General features: G+C 44.5%; 1 protein-coding gene across 1 annotated transcript in view; it reads right to left on the bottom strand.

Moving 5' to 3' along the window:
* Window positions 1–22,512, bottom strand: part of LOC139048001 (uncharacterized) — a 58,679-nt gene extending 36,167 nt beyond the window's left edge. Inside the window, exons 1-7 of the mRNA XM_070522286.1 lie at window positions 22,362–22,512; window positions 19,314–19,403; window positions 18,554–18,583; window positions 12,020–12,126; window positions 9,688–9,785; window positions 5,434–5,569; window positions 845–1,085 (exon numbers count right to left, since the gene is read on the bottom strand). Of these exons, the coding sequence (XP_070378387.1) occupies window positions 845–1,085; window positions 5,434–5,569; window positions 9,688–9,785; window positions 12,020–12,126; window positions 18,554–18,555 (584 nt within the window). The 5' untranslated portion in view covers window positions 18,556–18,583; window positions 19,314–19,403; window positions 22,362–22,512. The remainder of the gene's footprint in view (window positions 1–844; window positions 1,086–5,433; window positions 5,570–9,687; window positions 9,786–12,019; window positions 12,127–18,553; window positions 18,584–19,313; window positions 19,404–22,361) is intronic.
* Between the last annotated feature and the right edge of the window lie 4,388 nt (window positions 22,513–26,900).

Raw genomic sequence — 26,900 nt, 5'->3', positions numbered from 1 at the left:
CTACTTTAGCGCACGTATCACGCAAATCAGCGCACGTATATTCGACCGGAGAGTCATCGAAGCAAAGCCGCTGCTTCGTAAGAAAAGCGTTATTAGCTTTCTCTCGCTCGGCCAACTCTACGAAGTGGTTTATTAGAACTGATTCGCGGCAAGCTTGTGAAAACTAGAAAATGGGCTCCTGCAAGTCCCCCTGTATTCGCACCAGAACGATCGACACGCTGCCCTTGAGCTACTATCTAACTGGTACACGGTTCTTTGAATGGTAGAGAAAATGTTTACTGCTTATTGCGAAAGCAGCCCCCATCGCGTGTGACTTTTGAGGCTTATCTTATACAATAATAAATCCAAAACGGCGCTCATAAAGTAACAACCGAAAAGGAGGAATTTTGACTGAGTGAGCCTATAGTGTTTGACACGTTATGAAGCTAATGCGAGAAATCTCCGGCTTATTTTGGACGACTATCCGAGGTTCTCTACAGAAAATTAGCTTTCTTTTTTAATTCTGAAATTTCGGCCTTGATTGTAACAAGGCCGCCGCGATCGGGAGTCGATTCCTAGACCTCGTGCGCCACTTTGGATAATTTTTCTCGTCTGATGAACCCTTCTCTGCTGCCGCGAAACCACAGCCTCAAAAAGCAAACTTTAGGAACACCTCGCGAGTGATCCATGGGGTTCAACGTCCTGAAGCAACACTTGGGCTACTAGAAGAAATATTGGCTGCTTGGGCAGGGAATCGAACCAGCGGCCTCCAGCACAGCCACCGAGACCCTCCACTGTCGCCCCCCCCCCCCTCCATTGGCGATCATGTCACGAACGTCTTGTCAGGAGTGTCACGTTCACTCACTTGGAGGTGAAGGAGAGGCCGCACGTTGTCTGCCGATAGGCGGCGCAGACGTTCCTGAACGCCTCGAAGCTCATCTGACTGAGGACCGCACGCACCGTCCTGTTGAAGACCCGCACGTGAGTGAAGACCACGATGTCGCACGCGTTGTCGGGCGGAAACAGCGTTTTCATGGCAGCCGCGGTCGTGCCCACCGAGCACATGAGCGGCGGGGGTGGCGGCGGGGGTGGCGTCGTCGATCGGGCTACGAGAACCAATGAAAGCGAGGGCCGCGATTGTCACTGATCAACTTATCCGCGATGATGAACTGGCGTTCTATGGCGGAAGGGCCATGTATATGGCCATAGAGTGCCAGTACTTATTGTTAAGGCTGACCAATAGGGCACAAAGTATGTAAGCTTATGCATGAAATCAGCATTGAAAGCGACGAAAACACGAAAAGAGGGACATATGGGTGAGCGCTTTTTAACAATTGAAGTTTATTGATAGCAGAACACCACCTTAGTACACGTGCCCTTAAGAGGCATGTCAATATAAACTCTAAGATCATCATCATCATCATCATCAACAACAGTTAAGGGATCAGCATTGCTTGTACCAATAAAGGAGAATCTCTGCATACTCATTCTCATTATTATTATTATTATGTCGTAGTCGCCATAGGTTTCAGGACCATGGCATTCTTTTTTGTGCTGTTTACGCCATAGTCATGTGCTCGTTTTCGATAATGAATGGAACGAAAGGTGTTTTTGAATCCGCGTACCTGGTTTGCTCTTTCTCCATTAGCGCGGCAGAATGAAGGCGATGGGGCTCGCGCAGTTTACTGATCTTTCCTAGAGTACAAAACAGAACAGGAAATTTCGAACTCTCGTATTTTGGGACTTCTGTAGTCTGACGTTCTGTAGTCCGACGTTCCGTAGTTCTTCAGCCATATTTAATTAAAAATTGACAGGCCTCTCATTAGGGCTACGTAAATGTGTTAGTACAAAAAAGTAAAAAGTGGAAAGAAATGTTCACTGTGCATCCGAACTTCCGACATGATGATCCTGATCCCATTATCTTACCACTGCACTACGTCGAACGTGGTTAGACTGGTACATTTCAGCCATGTCAACAACAACAGTCATTCTCCTGGCTGCTGTTTGCATTTGTATGTTGAGAGAGCAATGGGTGCGCTTTCCCTTCGCCACGTCAACGGCTTCTCTAAAAGATAAGAAGTGTTACCATCGACAAGTGCTCCGTGAAGTGCTAGAACATCAACTTTGCTTTACGATATCTATACCAGTTAAGAAATTCATAAATAGACCACGGTGACCGAGGACGCTGTTAGGGTTGTTACTGTTAATTTCGCCAACTGTCTCTCGCTCTTTACACTTCTGAGCGCGCATATAATTCGTGTGTTTGAAGCGAAATAGCTACATAAACACTCATGAATGAATGGTCGTTTAGACAGTGTACCGGTTTCTCATGGCAGCGCTTGTGCGAGAACACCGACATGCGAGCAAGAAAGATTGTCATGCAACTTTGCTGAACCCGAAACTTCTTTTCCGTTTAGCAAAAGTTATGCAATATTTCTGGGAAATTGACTAATCTGTCAGCGTAACACCACGTGTCAGTCCACAGGCCTGTGTGCCACATATTAGAAAACAAAACAAAATGGATACGCAGCCGTTCCCGCAGACGCTATGATTTCGATGATCGGCCGATTCTGAGGAAGCCGGTACAGGAGGTGCATGGCCGGTGCCTCGTAGTCACGGCACAATTACCAGAATTGGCCGCGTCGACTTTATTGCCGGTGTCTATGCTGTATCAGCATCGCTGTATTCAGAGAACCCACCGTTCGATACCACGCTAAAGTGCGCACCACTGATACAATTTTAAAGCGTCGCGATGGAAAGCGCTTCTGTCGCGGTGTCAGAACTTATGTCGTTGCGATAGAAAGTGGCACACTTATAACGCCACGACAGGAAGTGTCTGCCGTCGCGCCAGAGAGTTCCGGTTTCGACGTCAGAACTGCTGTCGCGATAGGAAGTTGTAGCGAATTCACAAATCTTGTTGTCGAGACAGAACGTTTCTGTACAACAAAAATTGTGACGTCACGACAGAAACATTCTGTTTCGACTTCCGAACTCTTGGTGGTCGCGACAGAATGTTCTGTGGCGACGCAAAAATTTTTGTTGTAACGTCAGAATCGCTGTCGCGATTGAATATTATTGCTGCTACTTCCTCTTGATGAAGCGACAGAAGCTTTCTGCTACGGCTTCCGAACTCTTGGCAATCGCGACAAAATGTTTCTGCTGCGACGTGAGAGTTTCTCTCGTGACGTCATAAATGTCTGTCGCAACTACAGAAACGTCCAGGAACGTATGTCATACGGCAGAAATTTCTGTAGTCACGACAGAAATTTCTGTAGTTGCGTTAGAAATATCTGTAGTTGTGACAGAACTTTCAGTTGTCTTTTTCAACTGGGTTAAATTGAGCAATCATTAAAATTGAACTTGTGTTTGCGACATGATACCACTACGAGGGAGAAGACCTTTACAATAGATCTTCAATATCCCCTGATCTATATAAGCTGTTCTCACTGTATTCCTGAAATCTTCCTAATTACCTAGCTCCAAGTAACATTGTACTGCCTCCCACCTCGTTTACTTCCCATTAAGCCCTTTAGTTACTTTATAACAGACGATTGATACTGTGTTTGCATTACATCATTTTCGAACTGTTACTTCTTCCTTTCTGTTTCAACTAGAACAATGTCCACCTCCATGGGTATGCTGATATACACTGTTATCCTTTACCGTTATGCCTATGATTTATTCGTTCCATCACGAGCTGTGCGGTCTTTGACTTCATTTCGACTGTGTTATCCTCAAAGTTTCCGTCTCATATAACTGCAAGAATGCATCGATTTGCTTTTCTTGCCAAGTATGGCCGAATATAACTACAATACATCACTTCAAAGCATCTGCCTGATTGCGCTCCGGATCAGCTTTTACTCTTCTGCGCAGTTTCAACTCATAATCTGTGCTAAATGTGTTAAATGTGCTTCAAGGAGCTGTTATTATTTCATTCGAGTTTGAATCGAATAGTCATGACAGCTCTTTGAATCAGTCGGTGAATCAGTCGGTTTCTTCTTGAATTTTTCCGGCTTACTAATACACCGCTCATCTTAAATTATACCAGATGTATACGATTTACCAATTCACCGCCTATTCAAGGCATTTCATGCAGTTTGGGCCTATACAATAATCGTCGCGCAGCGCGGTGTCTTACGCAGGCAGTTATGATCGCCTCACAGCCATTTTGCCTCTGTTTAGTGACATTGCGTTCTTGCCTGTTCAGTGAAATTAACATGCCACCATAGAGTGCACGGAGAAACCAGCTTTCAAAGTGAAGGCAGTCGTAAGCACCCACTGTTGGGCAAATGTTCGTACAAATATTTATGGCTGTAATGGAGAAGACAGCACAAAAAAGAACGACAAAACGACAACGAAAAACACAGTAAACGGGGCGGCAGATAAGGACAGGCATGCCGTTTGTTGAAGACATGATACAGCAAGCCTGACGTGAACGTGTAACATAGTGCGAGAGCGAAGGTTACTCACAAGTTCTTGAAATCGAATTGCCTAAAAAAATTTATGAAGAGTAGAGACATTGTACACAGTAAGTATACAATGTATACAGTAAGTATACAGTATACAGACATTGTATACTACAAGCGCTTCGTTGTGTTCATCTTGTCGGTGTCTTTATTTGCGCGCTTTCGATTTTACGTTATACCATGAACAAACTAGTCCAGCAACGAGTTTTGTATGAGACATCAAGACTCTTTATGGGAAAAGAATTACAGCGCAGCTGGTAGCAGAAGGTTTGCTTTGTAGTTTGGTTTCTTTTATCCTTGTGGGTATTTGTGGAGGTGACGCAGCAGTGATGTTCGTTATGGGGAACCCCTCTTTTTTGTGTTTTGTTTGATCAAACAGCTCTTGTTGAACAAAAATGAAGCTACCTTGCTTTATCTGTTTCGTTTTTTCTGTCATTGCTCTATTTGCAATTTTGTTCGCATTGCATTTATGAGCCTGAACACAAATTTGCGTACAATGGTCCCGCGACACTTAGCCGCGTTTATTAGTATTTTGCTATTGTTTTGTATAGCATACTTCAGATATGAGTTCAGATATGTAATCAAGTGAACTTTGTATGTGGGCTGTTTAGAACAAGGATTTGTTTGTTGCCCGATTGTATTGTAATCTGTATCGAATCTTGCTTTCTCATTTGTGTTTGCATAAGTGCGTACGGCTACTACTTCGAGAAGCATGGGCGGCTCTCAACAACATCTGGCACCGCAAAATACTCAACCTTCTTTTTATCACCTTTTCTCCTCTTCCACATACTTCCACTTCCTGTAAAATAACACAGTTATAAAGTTTGGCTACGCTAGATTTCTGCTATATATTCATGATACGTCAACTAAGCAGAATTTCTACCTCACTACCTATCGCCACATCCAGGTATCGTTGTGACAACCGCGTTTTTGTTGGCACTTTCTGCGACCCGATCACAGCGTGCATGACATGTTTCTGAAAACTCACCCGAGGACATAGTAGGCACCGTGCTGCTCGCCGGCACCGTCGCAGTCACCGTCGCCATCGGTATCGTCGCCGCGGTGCTGGAGATCGAAGGTGTCGTTCGTCTCACACGTTGAGTGTGTAGCGCTGTCGGGAGGGGCTAGAGGGAGGACGGGGACCCAGCAGCGTGAGATATTATGACGTGACAATATTAACTTCGGCACCGTTTGCAACGTGGGCTTTTATTGCGTTAACAATTATGTGGACACTCCTGGCGCATTTCTGCCGTCACCGTCGCGGTGAAATACCGCATGAGTGAAAGCGTGTGAAGGTGAGCCGGCGAACGTGGTTCAATCTCGTGTGAGCGAGTGAGGAACGCAGCCCGGATGTGTGCCCTCTCCTGTGGCGCGTGAGAGGCAGGGGGATCAGGCGCGGGAGGAGGGGCGTTCTTCACCGGCGGCTGCTAGGGTACCTCGATGGCCTCCTCGCCCGCCGCTCCGTACAGAGTGGAGACAACCACGGCGCATGCTGCGGCGTTGGCCACGCGAATCGCGGACGCCGTATAAGTAGGCGCCTCTGGCGGACGCGGTAGGGACTCGTTGCCGGCGCTCGTGTGTCTTGAACGCGATCTGCGACGTGTTCAAATTGCGCGCCCGCGCGGGCCTCATCTTCAAGACATGTGCGTTGCTTGGAGAGTGCGTGTAATGACGGTAGCTTCGTATGGGCTGTGTTTTCGACGTTTCGTTCGTTTTGAAGTGACAGATACACGGATGTCAGTTGGCTCGCGAGCTGCTGCCACGATTTCTAAATCCAGCATTTTCGGAGACAGTTTCCGCTGTCATACAGCGAGATGTGTTCATGTTTCCCTGTGCGCTCGTGACACGGCGCTATATAGTTTAGTTATAACACGTGGATGGGCTAGTTGGTTTGATGCTGTGGTAGAATGATTAAGCGCGACTGTACAAGGACGTAGAAAGAAGCACACACACAAAGCCAGCGCTGTCTTTGTATGTCTGTTTCTTTCTACGTCCTCGTTGAGTCACGCCTACATATTCTATTATTGTTAGTTTAGTTAGTAAGCGAATGTTTACATGCTTATACGGCCGATAAAACTACTATCCTTACTTCATACAGCTATCTGCTAATTTGCTATCGCAATCCGTGCTCCGCATTTGGCGCGGAACTGCGAATTTTCTGACACACCGAGAAACGAGAGGTTGAAGGAAATAAATGCTGGCAAAGAGCCAAATTTCCTGGCCATTTCTGCTGCATCACTCATTCACGCCATTTTTTTTTCTTTTTGACTGAATGAGTGTGACACGAGACAGCTGCACTGAGACAGTACAATGTTTCAACTACAATCAACAAAAAGTACGTATTCCTTTAAATAGCTAAAGTGAACTTGCTACTGCCGTAAGTATAGAGCTTACAGTCAGACTGTTTTTCCTTGATTTTATTTATTTTTCGTGTAGTGATGATGATGATGGGTGGTGTTTAAGGGTGCAAGAGATTCGTTTAGTGAGAAAGAAGCCCAAATACCGTTGACTGCGGCACTTGGTGTCGTTATGTAGCGTGTATAATCATGCGCTAAGCGTCGAAGCTGTGTACAACTTACGCCTCTTAACTTTACAGCTATCATTCGGTACTATCAGTCCTCAGCAGCATGGTTTCGCATCAGGACTTTCCACAACTAACTGACTAGTTAGCTTCATGATGCATGCGTGTCAAGTTGTGTATAAGAAAGTAAAACTCGATGTAATTTCTTTCGACCTCAGTAAGGGTTTTGAGGTTGTATGCCACAAAAGACTCCTTCAAAAGTTGACAAAACTTGATCTGCACCAATCTGTCACAGCGCTGATAAGAAGCTACCTATGCGAACCGTACGGAAACGTTAGCGCAAATGGTCAGTCGCCACATAGGCGGTTAAAAGGCGAGTTCCTCAAGGGTCTGTCATCGGCCCTCTTCTTTTCTCACCGTTTATTAACGACATTTTTGGGGTCATTCAAATCTGCAGTTTTGTTATCTGGTGATGACGCGAAACTGTTCAAAGTGGTAAAAAAATTTTAATGATTGCGCCGCTCGTCCGAAGGACATTGCGAATTTCGCGTCATGGTGCACTGGAAACAAGCTGGTCATAAACGCATCAAAAGCGAAAATTGCAAGCTTCACGCGGATGACTAACAGGACTTTTTTTCCTATAGCGTCAAAAAATGTTCTCCTGCCAAGAACTCAGGGAACAAAGGAGCTTGGAGCGTACTTCGATGACTCTGAGTTTTTTGCTCTATACTCAACTGATGAACAGCATGCACCTGGAACGCTTCGGAAACTATGTCGGTTGACGAGAGACTTCCAACAACCTGGGCCATTGGTAACATTATATAAGAGCATATGCCTTCTAGTTCTTGAGTACGCCTCCGTCGTTTTTGGCGGCAGTTGTAGGTCAAAATGGGAGCTTCTCGAAAGTGTGCAAAAAATGTTCACATCTATATTTAAACATCGATTCCGTAGAAAGCCTTCCATCACCGCAGAGCTGACACTGACACTCACGTTATGTGCCCTCACCTCTAGACGAAAGAAATCGGAAGTTAATTTTCTCCTCAAATTAGCACATAGAAAAATGTGCTGCTCGCACTTGCTTTATCATGTGCTCTTTTACATACCGCAGAAAAGCACAAGGAAACAGTGCGCTTTTCAGCCTTACAATTTTTGTGACCTTGTAATTTTTGTGACCATCTATCTAGAGTGCAGGCGACATATAACGCCCATTCAGAGTTCTTAGATATCTTCATGCCTAATTTTAATGGTTTCCTGAGAGGATCTGCAGAGGAATATGAATAACTGACAAAAAACTCTCGTCTGTTCTCTGTTCCAACATTCTGTAATCCTTTGTTCTTTCCCCGCTTTTATTTTTTATTCTGTTCGTGTACACATTTTATGACCTCTTGAAATCTGTATTCGCGAACTTATTTTTTTTTATGCTGTGTGTGCGTGCGTGTGTCCGTCTGTGGGTATGCAATATTTTTTTCTGTGCATTGTTTTGACGAGTGTGCCAGCACCAAGACCCTCGAGGTTGTTCACGGACACTTTAGCAAACACATTTGATTGCTTGCTTTATTGATTGATGATTGATTGATTAATTGATTGATTGATTGATTTTGTGTAACAGCATTACCGTTACCTTGGAACAGTGCATTGGTATAAATGTCGCATGGGTGTGATAGTCACAACCAGTTGTAACAAGTACGTTAGTCATTTGTGAGACCTCTTCTCTATACCTACTTAAAGCGTTTAGTGGCCATTTTGTGAATACACACTTACTATCCTGTTCAAAATATGACATTTCTGCACTTGGCAATAAACTTCTTTATGTACTTCAAATTTATTAAATTGAAATGACATTTCAGGCAGAAGTGGTTACTAATACGAGAGAAGGCGTGAAAAAAGTGGGTAGTTGTTGCAAACACAAGTATACCTATGCAGCAACACAGGGTAGCCAGCCAGTTAAAACGGTAAATATAAACTATTACTTTGTCGTTATGCAATTATAACTACGGCATTCATGCATGTATGATATTGTGCAATCGTAGCTACTGGTGCGGGAGGCAATGCCTGTAACCCAGAGAAGTTTCAGCGAATATATATTAGCTGGTGGTTACGTTGCTAACCACTTATTTCCAATGATTTATCAAATTTTGATGTCCATCACCGGTAAGAATATTGTCTCCAACAATAGAAATTTTTGTCACATTCAGATGCAGTCGTCGCTAAGACGACCATTGTAACTTCGCAAACCCGCTCGGGGTCACTCGCTTGCGGCAGACTGACTGTGGCGATGCCGACTTCAGACAAATCAGAGCAAGTCACACCTCGTAATCTATGCCAATGCAATGAAAAAAATGCACGTACAATACACGTGTAAGAGCCAATGTCAAGTGAAGCTTTCGTGAAGCCCCCGCTTAAATACAATGCATAATACTGTTTCACCTTCAGCATCGCGTCTTGCAGCACAGTAATGACATGTGACTGCGTCACATGTCACGGGTAACCGGACTACGCCACTCACGTGACCCACGCGACCACGCTTGACGCTAAGTCAATTCGTTATATGAACGCTGTCCCACGTGTGAGACATTCGGCCCGGCAGCGGTAGCAGCGGCAACCATCGAGATCGACAAAGTCCGCTAAGGTTAGCAGAGAAAGCGTCACAATTAAAGCGAGCTGTCTTGCAGCAGCAAGGGGTTCTGTCCCGCATGATTCGTGGTAGACGCCATGACTCACAGTGGTAGTTATCTCTTCGACGACGGGGACTTCCATGGGAGGCGGGGCGTCACCACCGCCAGATCGGTTGCTGCCGACTGCGTCGTCCACCTCGGAGCCTAGCGAACAAAAAAGAAAGAGAACAGCCGTGACGATGTGTTACCTTATGCGCATCTTTGCGAGGTGCTTGGTTAATTATTGACTGTTGGGCTTTGTTTACGTTCGGGGCGTAGGTGAACAATGACGGTTGCGCTCAAGGAACAAATCGCCTGCCGGAAAGTTTGTTTTCTGTTTCTCTCTCTCTGCTCGATTGAGTGCAAACCCCATGTTCGGCGAGTGTTATCGTATATTTCTCAACTATAGCATGTTTTTTGTCTCACTGAGCAATGTTCAAGACACGTCGCCGTTCAACTTGGCGTTTTAAAAGCAAACTTGTTAGTCAGCATGAAACGGCGGCCACAAAACACACATGGGCGCATAACGCAGGGTCTGTTTACGGCTAATTTTAAGCATCGAAATGCACATATGCCAGGTGTTTCATTATAGTGGTTGCGGAATTTTCGAAAGCAATCAGCTCATAAATATAGCACAGATCTACTCATTAACCTAAATTACTCAGTGAGGCAAGCATCACTAGCACGAAAAATAAAACTATTTGTTAGACATATTAACAAAACATCACTAATCAGCGATTTCACTGATTATTCTGAGGCACAAGATTGCCATAGGTACAAGCACATACTGCAAGTCAACGAGTTATATAGTAGTATATAGTAGTATAGTATATAGTAGTATATACGGCAAGTCAACTAGTTCTCGGCACACATACATTCGGAAAGGATTTAGAAGTTGTAAAAGTAGTTTTCAGATAACCATGCGCTCAAGCTTCCGTAAAGATGCGCTCTCTCGTTTGCTTTCTTTTTTACGAAAACGCTTTTCCTTTATGAATTGAAGGAAAAACGCCAAAATTATTTTGTCTCAAATTTTGGTAACGCATATCCCGAAACTGGCGTCGTGGTATAAATTTCTTGCCATTGAATATCACTTTCGAATTGATCGCCTACAAATTTTAAACTGCGAAATGCGCCGTGCAAATAGTAGCCCAAATATTATTTAGCTAAACTCTGTTAATAATTAAAAATGAGCATTTAGAGTTCACGTGCAAAAAAATTTCTGTTTATTGCAGTAATTCCTCTTAAGGAGTGGAAGTCTCCTTCGTGTGGCTGGCAACTTTTTTTTAGATTTTGTTAACCTTAATATGTAATACCATATTTCGTACTACCAATTCGCAGACTCTACGTTCAAATCGCACAGTCTACGAAACAGCAGTCTAAGTGAGCGGGTGGCCTCACCTTCTATGCAGCTACAGCTAAAGAAACGTTCGCATTGTTACGCCAGCAGCTTCGAAAATTCCAGTCGCCAGACTACAATGTTTTAACAAATAAATTCAAAACAAGAGCAACAACGTAAAAAGAGATTACTTTCGGCATATCGAAAGCATGAATTTCACTCATCTTGCTTAAACGAGTGTTTTCATTTTCTGTACGAGGTACGCGGCACGATGGAGAATCGTTTTGGGAAAATATGGCGTCACAGCGCATTTAAAGAACAAATGCAATGAATTTGTAGTTTACATAAATCGGTTATAAGCGAGTAGTGTATACTATTGAATCAATTTTGGTAAAGCCGCAGAACCCGTGTATCTTTAATTCTCCTAATATACCCATCTCATTATAGTACCGAATATGATGCACTGAATATGACGCCGACCCCGGCACATCGCCTCCGTGTTTTGTTTTTGTAATTATTGTGCGGCATCCAGAATGTTGCCACTGTCATCCGTGGGCGGCGACCAACTAAAGTTAATGCAGAGTAGCCACGCATTCCGGGCCATTGCGTCACTTCCGGCGAGTGATAATAGCGAGCGGCGTTGCAATTTCTCTCTTGCTTTGGTATAAAAAAATGCGTCTGTTTTTCGAGCATTACAAGACCCATTCACTCGAATTTCAACCGTACAATTAAGCACGGAAACTGACCTTTGCAAACAGTTCACAGTATTGTGGCAGTTGGGCTCAAAGAATTACATAATAAAGGGCTATCGAGAGATATTCACTTTATTGTGTTTTCAAAGATCCGTAAATTTTGAGAGGTAGTGAGCGATCGAGGGTGAGGGAATGAAATAAACATCATGGAAGGCTAATGGCCTAATGGAGCTATTCAGTAAACGTGTACGCTTCTAGCACTGCCTATTGGCGTAAGGCTCTGTACACGTGTCTATATTAGAATGGTGTATTTCCAACGGTGGGTTTTTATTGGCGCTGTTACAAAATCAGTTAGAACCAGGGATACTTACTGTCACCCTGGTAGGCCAACAGGAAAATCATGGTAGCTGTGGCGAGTGCGAATATTATGATGAGGCCACACACGATGATCACGTATCTCATGCCCGTGCCTTCTTCCCTGGGAGTGGAAAGAGAGATGTCGTTGCACACTGAGGTATGCGAAACAAAGTATCGACTGGCGAATGTGTTCTGCTGAAAACCGTAAGGTGGGTTGTGAAGCAGAGTTTCGTGCAGCGATTGCAACTTTACGCTAAAGTCTGGAGGATGATAATTTGCACATCTCAAACTAGGAATGTCAAAGTAAGCATGGTTGTGAAACAGGGCAAAAAAAAAAGAAAGACAGCACAGTTATTCGACCTATGGCAGCGCACTTTATATCGGAGCTGTTTCTTCGGAGCTACTGCGTGAGAAAGTTCAGTTGTCTTTGCTTGAAAATAAGACTCTTAAACTTTGCCGACAAATGGGCGAACTCATAGAAGCACAACAAACATCTCAGGCAGAGAGACTAACCAAAACCAAAACGGGACGACATATACTAAGCAAACTAGGAATGAATTATCACAATCTATACGGGGAAAAGAGGACGATAACGAGAGAAATTCGTGGCAAACTCCTAGTACCAAATATACGCAAGAACATGCATCCAGGTTACAACGACGGCAGACGCAAGAGTAGAGCAGAGAAAATTATCCGAAGCTTTGGGTCAGACGACAGAGCAACCTTTGTAGACGCGGCTGAATACCCAGACAGACATAGCTATGTAGCAGTAATCGTAGATCACACCCAAAAACCCCTTACAAGCGTATCAGTTAATACCAAACATTCCGAGACCGCAGAGGAGGTAGCCATTGCACTAGCATTGGTCTCCACGAATGCTCAGTATATCATAAGCGATTCTCAAGCGGCCATTAGAAATTATGCAAAAGGTAGGATCTCTCCTGAGGCATGGCACATCATCAGAGTCAATGAAGCAAAGTTCTCCAATGCAGAGAAGAACGGCAGGCAATTGCTCTGGTTCCCAGCGTATACGACTCCAGACATTCCCGCAGTCAACCTCAACGAGGTAGCACACCGCGAAGCTCGAGGTCTTACTCGCCGAGCTGAGCAAAGAGTGACTTCCATCGGTCAGGAGAACGCGGAGGAGGAAATCTGGAGAGAAAAAGATATCTTAACAAGATTTAGTGATATTACCAAATCCTATCAAAATCGGAGGCGAGTATTACCACCGCCTCACACAAAACTGATCAGAGCTGAGTCCGTTACTTGGAGGCGACTACAAACAAAAACTTATACGAGTCCCGTGCAACTAAAAACTTTCTACCCCGATATATACGAGAGCGATATGTGCAAGCTATGCAGGTCTGTTAGAGCCACCCTTCAACACATGTTGTGGGGATGTGAAGTATACCAAAATAAAATGGCAGTCTCCCCAGAAAATCTACGGGCGCGGTGGTCGGCCGTGCTGCTCATCTCAGAACTCCAAGACCAACTTTGGGCCGTCCAGCGAGCCAAGGAAGCCGCACGGGAGCAGCAGCTCCCAGTGGCCATCTAGGCGGCCCCAGACCCGGGCCTCCCAATCGCCGGATTCCAAATAAAGTTATCACACACACACACACATGACTTACTCGTTTGCAACTTTAGCAGCGTATAACGCTTTCAAGCACGTTTTGAAAGAATTTTTGACCAAAGGAGCCAAGGCCGCGCATCAACCACATGTTTTCCGTTTTACGTGCACAAAGCAATAACAATGCACAATATAAGCAATACGTAACATCAATAATAGCAGTATGATAAAGGCAATGGCAAGGCAAATTTCAAGGAATCTAGGTCAATAAGTAGCTGAAAGAAAAGTCATCAACCGCAGATTTCTGCGTTTTCGAATGCGTTATATGAAAGGTTTAGACAGTTGCCTGCTGTTCCGAATAGACCAAAGTAAGTAGCAATTCCATATTTGCATTGAACGAGGCGGGGGGGGGGGGCGGAGATATTACGGGTAACAACAGTCTTTATACGATGTTACTTATGTAGAAGTGCTTATTACCAACCGCGCAAGAAGTTTGCCCAGTGTTCTGAAAGAATTTAACGCGCCACAATGTTGAACATTTTTTTTTATGAGACGGGGCGAATCCTATGCGGGATACGTGCCCACTGTCGAGAGTGTCAGTTATTACCAGTTTTTGCAAATCATTACTTAAGCAAGTGTTTGAAGGGACCACATTGCCTTTATCGGGTAAGTTTTTATATGTCCTAAGATAACGGTGCATCACGTGCACCGAGTTTGCATTTGATGCAAATGAGGAGCACGTGTTGTGTTATGTGTTCACAAAGTAACGTTTATATTGCATAAATTGAAGCGCGGCAAATAATTACGGAATCTTGTTCGTTTATGTTTTTTGCTGTCCTTTTGCTCCGTGGTATACGAGATTCGCACTAGGTATCTCGGATATAATCCGTGAACTAAACGAAGCACCCTGTTTACTTTGGTGAAAACTAATAGGGCAGGTTATTAATGATGCTTAGGAAGAGTTTTCGATTAATCACAGCCTTTTAATATCAACTACGAATGCAAGCTATCTGGCGCGTTATAAGGTGTATCTTACAAGCAGCACACAATTTTATTCGCTATCATGAGACAAATATAAATGCCATCGAAGTCAAATTGAACCATTAAAGTGGGAAAGCAATGGGAAACCTGGTTATGATGACAAATGAGTGTGGATAAAATATCGCCTCTGCAAACAAATTCCTTAAGAAAGTGCTTGAAAGTGCATTTTATATGCGCCCGAGGATTCAAGTGGGCGAGCCATAGGCGGGCGACGTCGGAACGTATGCGGTTTTATTTGAGGCAACTCTAGTTTTAAATGCAGCTGCTCGAAAGAAGGTGCATCGCTAAAAGTTGAGCTGCAATTCCGCAAGGTCCCACAAGCCCGGTGTGTTCCTGTATTTTCCTTCACTCTGTTTTTGCTGTTGTTGCTTCGCTGTTCAATGTCAACTGCCCCCATAAATGCGGAACATGAAGTGCACGAGACGACTTTTGTTTGTGCGCTTTCGTTGCGCGCTACGGAACCTCACTGAAATAACTGAAGTGCTCAGCAACCTACACATTTATTACCACTATGCTCAAGCTCTCCGAAAAATGAGCCAAATAAATTGTTTTCTTTCTTTCATGTATCAGTCCGACTGTTGCTGGTGACTGCCAGTTCTGGAGATTTTTTTTCTTTAATGCCGGCCCCGTTTGTTCATCTAGCACCGAGTGAACACCGGCCCAGAGAGCGAGATAAGTGTCACGGGCACTTAGTGTCACACTTTTCTACCTGTAGAACACCTTCTCATTACACGTCATGTCCTGGAAGCTATAACGAAATAGAGTGAAAATAAAGCGCGAATATATACACGTCACTAGGGGAGGGGGGAAGCCAGCAATTGCTTCCAGCTGCAAAATGTAGAAGCATTCAGTAGCTGCTTCTTCAATTATTGTAACTGAAAATGAATTTACATTTTATTTCTTGCGTATTCCGTGTGGCAGCCCAGCGCTCGCATTTACCATGAGTTGAAGACTCATTATTTAAGAATGTGGGGAAAGGCCATAACGTTCACAGTTGTGTTTTTGAAGACGAGAAGGTGAAATCTATGAATCAACATATGCCACATGATTTTTTTTTCTTCTGTATTAGGCGCTCGAAACGTGATGTTGAGAAGGTGAGACTGATTTGATCGTGACGTCAGCAGGGATGTTGTCAGATTGCCGTTCTGGCTGATGATCTCACGAAACGAGGCAGAGTGTCCGGGTCATTAGAAAGAAAAAAAAAGGCGAAACTAAAAAAAAGAGCGACTGTGATTAAATAAACAATAACTATACTTCGCCTAGTTCTAGGTAAAATCGCGATATTTGGAAATCTTTCTACTACTTGTCTAGCCCCTAAAAGTATGTTGCGGAAAAGTAGAACGGCTTCGGTTTTTTCTAAGCTGTTTTTCCTAAACTTTCTGCACAAATTCTCTCAAGCAGTCATAAAGACGGATTCCACAACATTTCCTCTCGCAATATGTTTGCCTAACATTATTATTGCGTGTACGATTGTGGCAGTGAACTTACTCAGGTTTAGCTGGAAAGAAAGAAAAAAGGTCAAATTATATTGGGCCTTTACGAGAATTGACATACAGAAATAAAACAATCACTATGATGCTTACTTTCCTGACCTTTGGATTCAGGACTGTTTACGAAACAATTTGAGGGCTTACTTCAATTATCTATGAGGATAACGCTCCTGCATGACGCCTCCAAAGAACACTAAATGAACAAATGCCATTCGGTACTATGAATATCAACTAGTTTGAGCTTACCTATGTCAGGTTATCTCTCATTGTTATCGCGTTTGCGACCACGAGAATGCCTTATTGACACAAAAAGAACCTTCGGAGTACCGGAAGAGTCAGGTTATAAATATCTTGAACGGGTCTTTGCTGGCATATAGATAATCGCCGAGGCATAATGGAGCTTACTTCTTGAAAATCGTCCTTATTGTATACCCAGAGGTCTCTAACTGCTTGTCATTGTTGCTATAAAAATATTTCATCTAGAAAACCAACGGAATGAAACTTGAAAGATTCCTGGCTCACTTGAATGTTAAAAGTTTAATTTATTTTGTTTCTTTGTTTTTTTGCCTTTGCCCTGCTTTGTGTAGTTTTTCTTTTCGCTGGGTGTGCGGTAAGTGTCCGAGGTGGTCGCTGTTACAACCTAGTCGTGTTTTGCTAGTTACTAGTGCCGGTTTAGCTAGTGTCTACACTGTCGCACTACACTTGCGACGATCATGGCCAGTGTAGCTTTTGCTACACTGCCCATCGCATCACTCATCAATTCTTCTTAACGAGATGGTGGCATGTTCGCGAGCACTTCTTCCTTGTGATGCTCGTGAAACCAGCTTTCTGCGGCACAATAAGGCGTACGTGACGATGACAAGTCCCAAACTTGGCACATTCCCACAATAGATAATGCGCCGAGAATAGCTGTTTGAAAAACAACGTAGAAAGCTTGGACAACGTTAATGCCAACCAAGACGTCACAACGGCAATGCCGCATAATTTACACAACAGCCCACAGTATTCGGAGGCGCCAAATTCATATGTGATAGTACTGCAAATGTACAGAGAAAATGAATTCACTTAAGTCTTGCAAGTGGCACTGCCTCACTCCGCTCCTGACGTCAGCTGTCGCTGTCAGCTCTCACTCCGCTCCTGACGTCATTGTGCCTAAGAACCTAAGAAGCACGAAGCCTTTAAGAAATTAACTGCCTTCTCACTTGCGGCCTTCATAGTCATGCACAAAAAAAACGAATGGAAAAAATACAATACTTCAAATTTGAAGGTCGACTGAAGTATCATGTCAAAGTAACGTCAAGCATGTGGGACGTTTTCCTACTTCACAACGCAAACAAGAAATTTTGGCTGTTTTGCATAAAAGAAACAAAAATAAAGAAACAGTGTTAATAATATTCCGACCAAATATATACGTTGTCTACGCTACTGTTATCCAAGCTATACAAAAAAAAATATTGAGGTAACATGGTGCAAGGTACAATCTTAAGACAGGTGGTTCTCATCAAACGTCTGGAAACCAAACATACTAAGTTTTCAATCAATCAGTCAATCAAACGTATTACTCTTAGACGTTACTATAATCACAAAGGAAAGGTAGTACAGAGGGAGGTCCCAAAATACTTATATAAAATTATAACTGTATTTCGCATCATCCTTTCTAAATTTTTGCTTTTTTTTACCGCTTGGCTAATGTTGGCAGGGGCACTCTGTGTAAGTGATCTCATTCTTAGTACGGCAGCTCACATTCAGCAGATATTAATGTTTCAATAGTCAAATCTCCAATCATCCTTGGCAAAAAAAGAAAAAAAAAAGAAACAAACGAGGTTTTAAGCATTTGGCCAAAGAAGTGCAAAAGAAAGTTCTTATGAGGCTTTGTATTGTACTTAAATAAATATAGCCTTCGTGGACCAGGGGGTCTCAGAATGTCGAAGTCGGTCTAGTACGTGTTTAGCTTTTAACGACCCGTATTACTGTCTTATAAAGAAAGAAGGATGGTTACGTCACAAAGACGAACAGGTCAGAAATTATCTATTCCACTCTACCCTTTCTGTACTGTCCCAAATTTTGATTACCTTTCAAATGTTATATTAAATATTAACTTTTTATTGTTGCCCTAAACTATAGGTTTACATAGTATGCACTAAGAAACCACAATAACCACTCGGATCTGTTCTAGTTCCACATTCGGTGGACGTTATTTTATGATGAGGCAGACAATCAAATCTAGCAAACGAATACCGTGCGGCTTTTTTCTTTCATGGTACAATGCTGCTATCGCAGAAATGAGTCAAGAGCCGAAGGAATCGTTGACTTCGGCTGTTTTCACTTTTTTTCTTTTTTCTCCCTGCCCTTCTTTATTTCTTCGTGTGATCGAGGGAGTGTATCTTTCCGCCAATGTAGAGCGATTATTCCTAAATATTTTGCACAATCATTTATAGACAAATTCTTACATGTGGGATACTCCGAAAGTTGTGGAGCACCTGATGTAAAAAGAAAAAGAGAAGAAGAACCGGATGAGTAAAACACGCATTGCGGAAAGATACATCTTTGCGCCTAAGAGAGGAGGCCCTTTTTTTTCTTCCCGCACCTAAATACTTTCATTACAGCCATTAAAGTGACGCAACGATAATAAATTATAGCGGCGTTACTTTTACCAATCGACGATTATTATAGTGAACGTTTAGAGAGGGAGTATTATGCGTAAATAACGAACATGCGCGTAAATAACGAAGCTACTCAGGCCTTTAATGCAATTGAGCACTTTGAAGTCAGTTGTCGACATTATCAAACTGCGCGAAGAAATGTTCACTAAACAAAATCTTTCCCATCCCAAGGATCGCCGATGGCGAAATGGAAGCGGAAAAATAGTCTGTAACGTCGTAGTTACGTTTAGATGAACCCAGTAAAGTTGGCTCGAGTCAGTTTCATATAAAAGCTAGCTGGTTGCACAGAGCAAGCGTGTATGAAAGTTCTCTCAACGGGCCGCCAAGGGGTTGGTTGACTCGTGGAATTCTGTGAATACAGGCTGCGTACCCATACTTACAGGAAAATTTCTTACGTTCATATTGTTCGTAAGACAAAATTCCACCGAATCCTTATGGATAGACAAATTACTTGTAAAGGCAGTAGGCCAATGGCAAAAAGTGCTCCCCAATGAAGAGCTTTGTGAATATGGTGCCTGATCCTTCGAACGCCTAACTTCTCGCTTACCGTACTGGCTGTCGACCTCCGAAAACTCCGGGTACGCCGGCGCTTCCGGGTACGCCGATACTTCCGGGTACGCTTGTTCTGGGTAATAGGCTGTGAGTACGAAGAAGAGCGTTATTACAAATGGTGCCAGCTGCTTCAGTGAACAGTATCATGGGTCCTCAAAAAAGAAACAGTTTAGTGAAGGCAAAGACGTTAGCGCGAGTCGGTGCACAGCAAAGATGGAGCAGTGGTCCGTTTCAAGAGCTGTAGAGCACTTTTGCTGTGCGGCTTACATTCGGCAGGTAAAAATCGAGCACTCGAATATACACATTTCGGCCGGTTCATCCAGAGCGCCGTGCTCCAACTGGAAGCCGCTCGGTGGGCGCTCTCACTCTCGATCTGGGAGCGCTAGCGAGGTCCGATAGAATCTCGATCACGTGGGTACTCAGATTGCTCTGGGAGCTGCTGAACGCTCGGCTTGCGCAATCTCTCTCTCTCTCTGTCAGGCTTCACTCTCGAGAACGATCCGTGCCGCTAGAAACCGATGTGGAGCACGGTAGAAAGTTCATGGCACCATATATTTTATATTTGATAGATCTGAAGCGACCAGAAACTGCTTTCCGCTAGTCCGTGTTCTTTGGACCAATGCGGTGATCATTAAAATACATAGCTGCCTTTCTGCAGCTTCCCGACAAATTTACGACGCAACCAAATTTGGTCAATACCCGATAACCTGTGGGGACGCTTGTCAAAATGACTTTCACACAACTGAAAGAGTAGCAAATGTCGCTTGATAATTTTTGGTATCGTTCTTTTTTAGTATGCTTCAAAAGAATGCTGCTGACGTGAGCGCCGTGGATGCATCATATGTGTGTGTGTGTCGGCATTGTTAGGCACTAGAGCGATCTAGAATATGCTGCAACACTATCGCTGAAATTATTCCACAAGGTGGCCCGCTTTATACACACGGCAATCTAATGATGGCGTACGTTTGGCTGTTAGTGATTTAGACAGATACCCCACTAATGAAACGAGCTGACTGTTGTAAAATGGTAAAATAGTGCACCCCATCGTGAGATGTTCGAATTAAGAAAGCATAATGTTCTGAAGAACTGTTAGGAAGCAGGGAAATTATGCTACGCAAAAGAAAGAATGTTCTGTATTGACACTTTTTTCAGGCTTGTGTGAGTTTTTCAAACTCACACAAGCCTGAAATAGAGATACATCCTCTGCTGCGACATCACAACCGAATTCTATAACTTGCGTCCGACACATCTACAGAATGGGTCAGACACAGTTAAAGCTGGGCGCGTAACGATTATGAACAATAATCTTGAGATCAATATACAGGTAAGACCTAGTGCCCTGCACTATACATAAGCTATGCATAAGAATGCGTAAGTGCATTCTCGAAGAGGTTCATTGAAAAGTATCACATACCCAGTGGCACTTACGCATAACCCAGGCTGCCGTCAAAAAGTTCATTGAAGAGCAACTACCGACCCAGTGACACACATCCAGTAACCGAAGTTGGCGTTATTGAGAATCGTTGACGAGCGGAGCATACCTAGTGACCAAAGCTGGTTGACCGGTTGGTTTGCAGACCGGTTCCATTTTTCTCAGCACAGCAGCTGGACACTCTACCCATTCAGACCCAGTGACCCAACCTGGCGTGAAAGTTGTCAGGTACGTACGTATGCAGAAGAATGAGCGGATTTTCCAAAGAATTCTAATCGCAATAAATCTGGACAGTCTGTGGCCAAAGTAGGATGGCAAGATATGACATGGGTTGCACTCGGCCAAGGAAATCGGCCAAATTATATAAATACTCGCTGGTTCGGCTCGACGCCGAAGAAGAAAGACAAGCTAAATATGAATGCACTGGAACAAAGGAATAAACAGACACGTGAAGACATGTAGGACACACACGCACGTCCACACACTACCAGCCGGCAGACGTGGAAACGAGCAATGCCCTCCCGAATGGTAGTTCCACAAGAATCCGGCAGACAGCGACACCTCTTCACTTATGTCAGACTGACCTTAGGCTTGGTAATTGAGTACGCACATTGATAGCCTCTAGGTAACGAGCGCGTTTCTCAAGTATGCACGTAAATAATGCAGTTATCGAAATTCACTTCTTGCTCCTAGATAATCAATCGATTCGAGCATTTCGAAGTTCTCTTACCACACTTCTAAAATTGTGAAATTTTAAATATTTCCACACATACACAATAAAACCTCCTGCTAGGGCCTCCCAATTAAATGTCAGTCTGTAGAGCTCGTCCTTCACGTGACCATAGCCTGTTTAACGCAAAACTATGCCAATCTGTTTTTATCCTAAATCGGCCATTAGCCCTCCGTGATAGGCGAACATTTTACAGGCTCTCCCCATATAGAAGTGGCACGCGCGCATATGGGCTGGACTCGAATCATTCTGACCTATCACGGAGGTCTAATGGCTAATTTGGAATAAAAGCGAATTGGAATAGTTTTACGCTATATCGGCCCATATTTTTGTTTAATATGGCGGAATATAAATGGGACTGCGCGCAATCTTGCTAATTGTGAAAGCAGATTGATAACTTCTGAATACGGCTCACTAATATAAATGTAATAAACGCAGTTTTCCTATTTTAGTTCTTGAGCACTTCGAGACCCCCTCTTCCAGCCTTTATGTTGTCAAATGCGATTTTACTAATTTTCAGCAAATACGCAATCAACCTTATTGCCAGTGTCTAACAATTTATACTCCTTACGTAAAGATTTGAATTTGGTTAAACATAGAAAACAATAGGCGAGGGAATCGTGTAGTTCCTCCAAAATATGTGCTGGGTGACGTAACATCGGGAACAAATTCTTTATTCTTTTAAAGTCCTAAGTCGGCAATTAAAGTCGTTAGTACACGACACGAGACCAATTGATGCCGATGTAACCCAAGACGGCGAACGCGAGAACTAATAACGGTTATAGTCCGTCCTCGAATCGTGTACGCATTCCTACCCGACACTGGGCAGAAAAAAATGCTACACAAGAGTGAGGAACGCGTGAACGCGTTTGCATGCTTACCCATGTTCACGGGTTTCTTGAGGAATCAGACGAGCAAAGGTCTCTGACGAACTCGATGGGCGCCAACCGTCGTGGACACTGAAACGAATCTGATAGTGCCCTTTAAATTTTCTAATTTGCACGCATCTCGTGAAGCACGAGAGGTGCTTGAGTCCCAAACCATAGCGCTTACCCACTACCGAGTATGGAAAATGAAGTCGGCCGTTGAAGGGAAGAGTGCAGACAAAATCATTAAAACGAAGAATGTAAGGGAATGTCTGCTGAAAATTTTGAAAAAAAATGTGGAACTTTACTGAGGGGCAAATGAGGCTGGGTTCCTTCCTTTATGAATGAGCCCGTCATTGCAGCAAGTTGTGCGTAGAGAAGATAACCGGTGGTCTGTTGCAGCTACAGAATGGGTTCCAATGGAAGGAAAGCGCAATCGAGCTCGTCAGAGGATTAGGTGGTGTGAAGAAATGAGGGAATTTGCATATAGAAGATGTGGTCAGCTCGTGCAAGGCAAGGGTAATTCCAGGTTTCTGCGAGATGTCGTTTTCTTGCAGTATAAGCGATAATGATGGTGATGATCACTATGATGACAACGATGACCCTGACAACGACGACTACACGTGATTTTTTTCTGCTTAGCGAAATGTCAAAAATTAGCTTGATGATTTTCAAGTACTTCTTCTTTTGAGTTTATAACCATTCTTAGGTAAATATTGGTAGCATCGACTAGCAAGTTAACAGGACGCAAGGACATGCATTATGATGACTTTGTCAACCTCGGCCGAAGAGCACTCCATGGTATGTGCAAGATCTTAATGGCATAAACGATAACAACAAGCAATGGGAAGGATGGCTTCTTTAGAGAAGGTTACTCCAATGTCCAAAATGCTTTACTCAGACAAGAGTACGCAATAAATTAATAAAAAAGCAAGCAAAACTATCAACTAGTAAAGAACATACGAACAGGTCACTACACGAAAGCACGCAGACAGTGTCGTTATAGAGCCACCGGCGCTACAGGCATGGTCCAGCACCTGGGGCAGTCACCGATCAGCCAGGAAAATTTCTGCTAGATCACTGGGAACGATACTTACATACACCCACCCATCCGATAATTCATCCATCCATGGTCCGCTATCATGCTCACGTAGGTCGCCTGTCAGCCATTCACCGAATGTGTGAGGCCTTTTATGTAGTGCTAAAGATGGAGTATGCCTCGACTTCCAAGACGGGCAATGAGTGTGTGGTAAGGACGGGCACCGTTCTAACATCTGCGAGGCTGGCACTGCTTTCCAAGGCGGAAGATGTCTGGTTCTAGTGAACTATTAAGAGACACCTGCACCGAGCTGTTCGAAGTGAACGACTGAAAATTTAAGCGAGCATATCTCTTGCATCTGGTGTTAAAGGGCATAGGCTTGACCAAGCACCGGTGCAAGAATAGATGCAGGCTGCACGCATCCATCGTTATCGGAAGTCTCCAGTATGCACTGAGACTTATGGGACGAGAAGGTTGTCTGTGCGAAGAAAGAGAATCCTGTACTCTTTGGTGCTATAGGTCTTGGAGACGTCTTTATTTGTGTAGTTCTAAGTAACGTTCTCAATGCTCCCTTTCCTTTCCACGTGGTTACGACCAACGTCGTAAGTCGAACCCGTTCACGTTGTATCAAATATTTACACTATATGCCAAGTGCATGTTCATAATTATCCTTCAGGGTGTGCTAAAGTGTGTGCTAAAGTGCTATAGCATCAAATCGCTGACCTTGAGGAACCGGTGTGACGTAGGATCGATTCCGCCAAGCATTGGCTATGAAGTGGGCATTCTTTTTTTTTTCATTCTACAGTGACACATTTGTGACCTAGTTAGCAAAGTTGGCGTCAAAGGCGTTCACTGAAGACCGGCACACACTGAGTGTCAAGTCGGCGTGAAATGCGCTTCTTCGAACAGTAGTGCCCATGTAGTCCTGCATCTACAGGAGTCCATGTCTGATTCAAAGAGGTTCGTTGAGGAGCGGCACTTAAGTACAAATTGGCACACGCTCCGCGACCGAGGTAGGTCCGATGATTGGTTTCGAAACCAGTTGCCTCAGCACAGCAGCCCGATGCGCTACCCATTGGACCATTCACTGTCCAGTGACCCAAGTAGGTGGGAAACCGGTTAGACACAAGCATACAAACACAGATAGCCCCGGAGAGTGTGTGAAGTACTCAAAGAATGCTAACGCATTATAATAAGCGGAACAACAGGATATACTGTTCCCTGTCTGTTCTCTATTTTTTTGTGTTTTAATGCGCTGTCTAAATTGGGTATGAATCCTCGCCAACTAGCACACGGAAGTGTTCTTTTGCCGTCCGGGATGTTTTTGGTCTGTAGGCAGAGCTCTGGTTTCTTTTATTGACATTCCTCTAGACTTTGTTGTCGCGCACTCGTGGCTATTTCATCTTCGGAACAGAACGAAAAAACGGCGCGCACTGAAGAACTACGAAAGACGGCGTCAACATTTAAACCAAAATGCCATTAACGTGAAATCAATATGTAATGTGATTTGTGCTTGGACGCGATAGCCGCATGCACAAAACTACAACAAAAACATACAATTTAGTATAGCAATGTAGAGGGCTAGCTGGTGAACGTTCATGGTTATATAGGGCTTAGTTTTACAGTGACGACATTGAGTGATCGACAGGACATGGACGTACGAAGCGCCAACTTTTGCGCTACGTACGTCCGCGTCCTGTCCTTCGCTTAATATTGGCACGGTAAAACCGAGCGCAATATAACCATAAAAAACATACCAATAACAATAAAACCTCTCAAGCTTAGGCGTTGAGTCGGCGTATCAGAAAAACTCTCACAGCCGAAGGCGCTGAAGGGCGATATATATATATATATATATATATATATATAATTCCAGGCCGCCAGGCGCCGCCAGCACGATAACGGCTCCGCGGCCTTGTGACCTTTTCTGGTCGCCGCAAATAGCGGAGTTTCCACTCCTAAATGTTTCTTGCTCCGTGACCGCCACGTATCTCATGCCCCTGAAGAGGCTGTCCCTATCCCTATGAAAATTTGAAGGACGCTTAAGCTTCACCTTCAAGAGTAGAACGCGATAGCGTTATCGCCCCCCGTTCGCAACGCCCACTCATTGACTCGGCATGCTCTTGAGCCAAACAAAGACACGCGGTGAGCGCCGAGCAATGCAGCGTTCAGCGCGGCAACGAAACGTGCGCCTGAGCAAGCGGAACGAAGCAAAGAACTTGGTGTCGTGGAGGGAGAAATGATCTACGCGAGCCAAACGTCGTGATCGGCACAGACAGCCGGGCCGTGACGTGCCATGAAGGCGGACGTGATCATGGGCCTGACACCTCGATGGGATCGCCCTCTATCTCACTTGGGAGCTCCACACAGACGCATGACTCTTCGTCAGCAGCAAAGCACACATCTCAGGGGACGCTTTCCCACCAGACGCGCTACGGCGCAGCGCAGGCGTCGCGCATCGGACGCTGCACCTAGGAATCGCGCTGTGAGCGCAAAGAGGAGCGCGTCACCTAAACACGAGTGTTCGAGTGACGCACGCAGGAAGTTGGAAGAGGAGAGAGCGAGAAAACTTACTAAACGCTAGTGAATTGGGGATCCTCACACCGGTCCCCGCAAGGCCCCAATGCGCTCAAACGAGACGAAGGGGAGAAGCGGACGAGTGGCGCGCCACCTGTCGGGGCAGCGCCGTATGTTGCGAGGAGGGGGTATTCTGAGTTTGCCGCTAAATGTATCGGCGTTTGCGCCAAGCGCAGAAGAAATGAAGCGGAAACGTACTTAACTGCCACTCCTGTAATTTACCATCTCATAATTACCGATATACACCTCAGTATAACTTTCTGCGGCACGTTTCTAACGCAACACCGAATTCACTAGAGGCGCTTTTGTCCCATCGAACTCATGGCTGAGTAGTAGCGTCTCCGTCTCACACTCCAGAGACCCTGGTTCGATTCCCACTCAGCCCACGTTGCGAGTTGTTTTTATTTATGAATTGCCTTCCGCCATTTTTCGCTCACGGTCAACGCCGCCGACGCCAATAACACCGGCTTTTCTGCGACACGAGCTCCTCAACGCTTTCGCGTTAAAATGGCTGGTGCTGAGGCCAAGCCCAGCGCTAAGCGCGTGTATTGGAAGAGCCCAAAAGCTGTCGACATCGTGACATACTTCCGGTAGGCATCCTGGAGCGCCAACTGCTGGTAAGCGTCTCTGAATTCGAGCTTGGTGTACTTCTGTCCCCCAAACAACATCGATAGGACACCTTGAATCCGGGGCAGCATATACTTCTCGACGATAGCGACGGTATTGGCGGTAACCCTGAAATCCCCTCTGATACTCACAGTGCCGTCTCGCGTGAGGAGTGGAATGATGGCAACAGCCCACTCAGACGTCTTGGCGGGCATCAGCATTCCTTCTCGCTGTCACCGTTGCAGCTTCTGGGTGACTCTATCCTTCAGGGTGAGCGGCAGTGGGTGGGACTTGAAAAAAAAAAAACGAGGCCGGGCTCCCTCTGCTACATA

This window comes from Dermacentor albipictus, chromosome 7, assembly GCF_038994185.2.
Source record: "Dermacentor albipictus isolate Rhodes 1998 colony chromosome 7, USDA_Dalb.pri_finalv2, whole genome shotgun sequence".
Classification (NCBI taxonomy): domain Eukaryota; kingdom Metazoa; phylum Arthropoda; class Arachnida; order Ixodida; family Ixodidae; genus Dermacentor; species Dermacentor albipictus.
This window is presented reverse-complemented; position numbering and strand designations above follow the sequence as displayed.